General features: G+C 41.6%; 1 protein-coding gene and 1 long non-coding RNA gene across 3 annotated transcripts; both read right to left on the reverse strand.

The window, feature by feature from the left end:
* Positions 1-621: 621 nt before the first annotated feature.
* On the reverse strand, positions 622-2,377 carry LOC109960689 (uncharacterized). 2 transcript variants are annotated; one of them, XR_002275036.1, is made up of 3 exons: positions 2,294-2,377; positions 1,837-1,885; positions 622-645 (listed from the first exon to the last, which is right to left on the reverse strand). It is a non-coding gene; the product is annotated as an uncharacterized LOC109960689 (long non-coding RNA). The 2 variants fall into 2 exon arrangements; XR_002275035.1 differs by lacking the exon at positions 622-645 and adding an exon at positions 764-1,201.
* A 52-nt stretch (positions 2,378-2,429) lies between these two features.
* LOC109960624 (uncharacterized) lies at positions 2,430-4,508 on the reverse strand. The gene has a single exon (XM_020600848.1). The coding sequence runs from the start codon at positions 4,506-4,508 to the stop codon at positions 2,613-2,615; it is 1,896 nt and encodes a 631-aa protein (XP_020456504.1). The 3' UTR covers positions 2,430-2,612.
* Positions 4,509-4,706: the final 198 nt, after the last annotated feature.

Consider the following 4,706-nt stretch of genomic DNA (forward strand, 5'->3'; position numbering starts at 1 on the left):
TCTCCACTTCTGGTTCCACAGCTTGTCTTCTCACTCCTTCAGGATCTATTTCTGATCCAGAGTAATATCTCAACATGTTCGTTAGAAAAATTGTATCTGTAACCATACTGCAACAGCCCGTTTGGCTCCTCTGCCTTAATGAACTGTTCATCTGGAACATGGCTGTCAGAAACAATGATGACTTTGAGGTCATTAGGTGCACATGCATATGCTGGAGCCAATCCCAGCCATCAATCGGGCGAAGGCGGGGTACACCATGGACAGGTCTTTTTCATCAACATGTGACTGAGCATAACAAATTCTGAAAAAAAAGCTAAGATTTTAGGATTACAGAGATGAAGATATTTTGATATTTACTGTGTTCGGTCGAAGTGCTTGTGTACCTATAAGTGCAATCATTAGTATGGGCATCATGTTAAAACTTCATATACTGTATACTTAATCTATATAGGCCTATATATATTGATATGCTATATATTTATAATTCAAATATTTTACATACTGCTCGCTAGAATAACAATCAATAAAGTCTTATGATTATAGTGCATTTTGTTTTATTCATCTTATTTTGAAAAGTAACAAAAGTTATCAGATACATACAGGACCATATTTTCCTCTGAAATGTAGTGAAGTCCAAGTATGGAGCTGAAAATGGAAACACTCAAGTAAAATACAAATACCTGAAAACTGTACTTAAGTACAATACTTAAGTAAATGTATTTAGTAACTTTTTACCACTGAGTGTGATTATAGTATTCAGCCTTCTTATTATAATGGTAAATTAACTGTAACTTCTATAGCCAATAATATACTACATGTAACTTTAGCCTGTTCAGTAACTGCTCTGTGCTTAGGTACAGTATAGAGAAACATCGTCCTCTTGTCATAGTCCTTGCATTGTAAGGGAAACTTCAGATAGATTTTGTCATGGGGCCAAAATAAGTATAAGAAATGTATTATGTGTCTATGTGTACTGAGACAACCAGCAGGAGTCTTATTGTAATCTCTATCATCTTGATGTCTGGGGACGACTGTGGTTCAGTGGGTAGGTCGTTCGTCTCCCAACTGGAGGGTCGGAGGTTCGATTCATGTTGCCTGCAGCCCATATGTCAAAGTGTCCTTGGGCACACTGAACCCCCAAAGTGCCCCTGATGGTCAGAGCCATCGGTATGAGTTGACACCGCAGATGGCTGCCTCGGTTCTGTACCGGAAACAAATTCCTTGTGTGTAACATACTTGGCCAAATAAAGGTGATTATTTTTTAAATTTGAAAGTAATTTTGCAGTATTTGCAGGTGAGTGTTCTTGCCTCACACTCTCTCTCATTATGTCGGGCCTTCTCTAGGTATGGTGGGCCTTGCACTCTGTCTTTTTCCATGTGTATTATAAGAATTGGATGTTTCATTTTATTGTCCAGGCTTGTTTTCTTAAAAAAAGATGTGCAACTTACACTTCACAGTAATTTAATTTCTCTTTTTTGCTTCCACATTTTGATGTACTAGTTGTGTTCTGTGTTTGCATTTTATATGATGACTCAAATTTTAGTCAAAAAGATCTTTATAAAAGGAAAACTCAAATTTCCATAAACAGTCAAATTTCCAGGAAGGCCCATCCTTCCTAGTTCTGTTAAGACTTCTTGTCCTAAATTAAGGTGGTGTCCCTTGATAGTAAGGATGATCTGATGTAACTCATGCAGCACATTTGGACATCACCTTCAAGTATGATAAGCTTTGCTTATAATTTGAAAAGCTGGACAGTGAATCATAGATGGGTGCAGCTTAAACCTTTGGAAACCACATGGTGATAATTGATAGAAGAGGTTGACACCCTTCCTTACCTCTCACAGCCAGTAGTTTGTTTCCTGTTATATTGTTGCCTGATGGAATCTGTTCAGGTTGTAAAACAAAATATAGTTTGAAAAAGTGCTTTATATTTGAAAATTAGACACACCAGGTTCAGAGACAGACACACATGTGAAAACAACACAAAAAACAACACACAACGGGTAATGAAGAAGTGATGAACAGTAAAATACTCAACAGGACTTTAACATGCTCCTAGAGATAATATATAAAAACTATGGTAACAATGTTCTAGACACTACTTTAGTGTTCTTGTGCAGGGTGTTGATACTCTGACTTTAACACCGAGTTAAACCGTAGTCAATGAAGAGGTTGTAGCAAGATCAAAAACATTTACTGTCCACTCTTCTATAACATCACATCTAACTCTTTTTAAAACAATCATAGCAAATGTTAACAATACTATGTCAACTGACACATATCATAACTTACGGCATTGCTTCTATCACGTTTCCTAACAGATGAAAATGAATACACATGCCGCGAACAAGAGCCTTATGTCTGCCATCTTTCTTACTAGCGTGAAATCGCTAAAACCAGAAGTGACGTCATCACCTGGTGCCAATCGGTAAATAGATTTAGCGTTATCATTTCCTTTTACATATGTAATTATTAACCTGGCCCTTCACCAAAATAGATAACAACAACTTCAACAAATAATTAGCTAAACAAATGCCTTAGAGACAACACACTCCCTGCCTGACCTATGTGAGGTCACTAAGAACATGAGAATACAAACTCAGTTTTTACTTCAGTCCTTAGGTAAAAGTAGAACAACTTCTCCTACAGGTCTCAGGAAGGTCTTTGGATTTCCTTGGTCAGTTATCTTCAACTCAACCTTCCTGACATGTCCATCATTTCCAGGGAATGTGGCAGTAATTCTGGCCATTGGCCAGCAGTTGCGGGCAGTCTGCTTGTCCCTGAGTAGAACCAGATCTCCAACTTGAAGGTTTCTGCGAACTGCCGTCCATTTCTGTCTTAGTTGCAATAAGTGTAAGTACTCCTTTCTCCAGCGGGTCCAAAACTGGTTTGCAAGGGCCTGAACTTGTCTCCATTGCTTAGTGTACAAGTCCTTGTCTGAGAAATTCCCAAGAGGAGGAGAAACTCCCACTTTCTGTGTGAGGAGCATTGATGGTGAGAGAATGAAGGGGTTCTCTGGATCTGAAGACACAGGAGTAAGTGGCCGTGCATTTATAATGGCTGTAACCTCTGCCATCAGGGTGCACAGTACTTCATGAGTTAGTTGTGTGTTCTGCTGTAGGAGCATTGAGTCAAGGATTCTTCTGGCAATGCCAATCATTCTCTCCCAGGAGCCTCCCATATGAGAGGCGTGTGGTGGGTTGAATTCCCAGGTGCATCCTTGCTCACTGAGGTACCTTTGCATAGTTTTGTCCATACCAAGCTCCTTGCTCGTGCCAATGAAATTGGTGCCACAGTCAGATTTTAGCTGTTTTGCAGGGCCTCGAAGTGCGAAGAAGCGTCTGAGTGCGTTAATGCAACTAGATGTGTCCATGGACTCTATGACCTCGATGTGGACTGCTCGTGAACTCATACAGCTGAACATAATGGCCCACCTCTTGCTTTCTGCTTGTCCTCCCCTGGTGCGTCTGGTAGTAACGGACCATGGACCAAAGACATCAAGTCCCACATACGTAAAGGGAGGGCAGACTTTGAGGCGTTCAGGTGGAAGATCTGCCATGCGTTGTTCTTGCTGTTTCCCACGCAATTTGCGGCAGGTCACACATTTGTGGAGTACTGAATTGATAAGTTGCTTGCGTCCCAAAATCCACAGACCAGCAGCCCTGATAGCACCTTCTGTCAGGTGTCGACCTTGGTGTTTCACCCTTTCATGGTGATAGCGTGTAAGCAGTAGGGAGATGTGGCTGTCTTTTGGTAAGATTATTGGGTTCTTTTCCACAGGGGTGAGGTTGGAGTACTTAAGTCGACCTCCAACAATGATAAGGTTGTTCTCCAGGGTTGGATTGAGCTTCCCCAAAGGGCTGCTGATGGGTATTGATTTGTTAGTTCTAAGGGCTGAAAGTTCATTTGCAAAGGCTGACTGTTGGGCCACTTTTAGGATAACATCCTTGGCTTGATCCAATTCATCTGGACTGCGGGGTGAGTCACATTTGTGCCATCCTTTGCATTTGCAATTTTGAACTGAGTGGTTGTATGACTTGGCAATGTGGACAAGGAATGCTACCCCTCTTACCAAAGAGGTGAAGGTGGAGAAGCGTTGGAAGCGGTCAGGTGTTAGTACCAAACTGTCTGAAAAAGTGGCATAAGTCTGTATCTCTGGTCGAATTTCTGCATCCTTTTCAGGTTCAATTAGCTCAAGCGTCTGCTTCGTTTGTGTTTCCTCTACAGGCGGTTTACTCAGAAATAAGGGTCCAGTGAACCATGATGTCTGTGCAAGATGAGATGCAGGTAAGGATCTTGATGCATGGTCTGCAGGGTTCTCCTCTGTGTGTACATAGTGCCATTGTTCAGGCTTTGATGACAAGCGGATGCGTTGGACTCTGTTGTGGACATACAAATAGAATCGCTTAGATTCGTTGCAGATGTAGCCCAGTACTACCTTGCTGTCTGTGTAAAACTTGATGGCATGCAGGTCCAGGTCGAGTTCATCTTGTATGAGGTCTGCCATTTCTACTGCTAAGACAGCTGCGCATAGTTCGAGTCTTGGAATTGTTGGCACAGACTGAGGTGCAAGCTTTGCTTTTCCCATGATGAATCCCACTTCTGCCTGACCATCATCTCGTACTGCCCTCAAGTATGCTACTGCACCAATGGCCTTGGTTGATGCGTCTGAGAACACACATAGTTCTTTGTAGGTTACTTTGCT

Source organism: Monopterus albus, unplaced genomic scaffold, assembly GCF_001952655.1.
Source record: "Monopterus albus unplaced genomic scaffold, M_albus_1.0 scaffold49.1, whole genome shotgun sequence".
NCBI classification, from domain to species: domain Eukaryota; kingdom Metazoa; phylum Chordata; class Actinopteri; order Synbranchiformes; family Synbranchidae; genus Monopterus; species Monopterus albus.

Excerpts from the sequence above, each read along its gene's own strand:
- LOC109960624 (XM_020600848.1), bottom strand. The coding sequence starts at position 4,508 with ATGGCAGACCTCATACAAGATGAACTCGACCTGGACCTGCATGCCATC.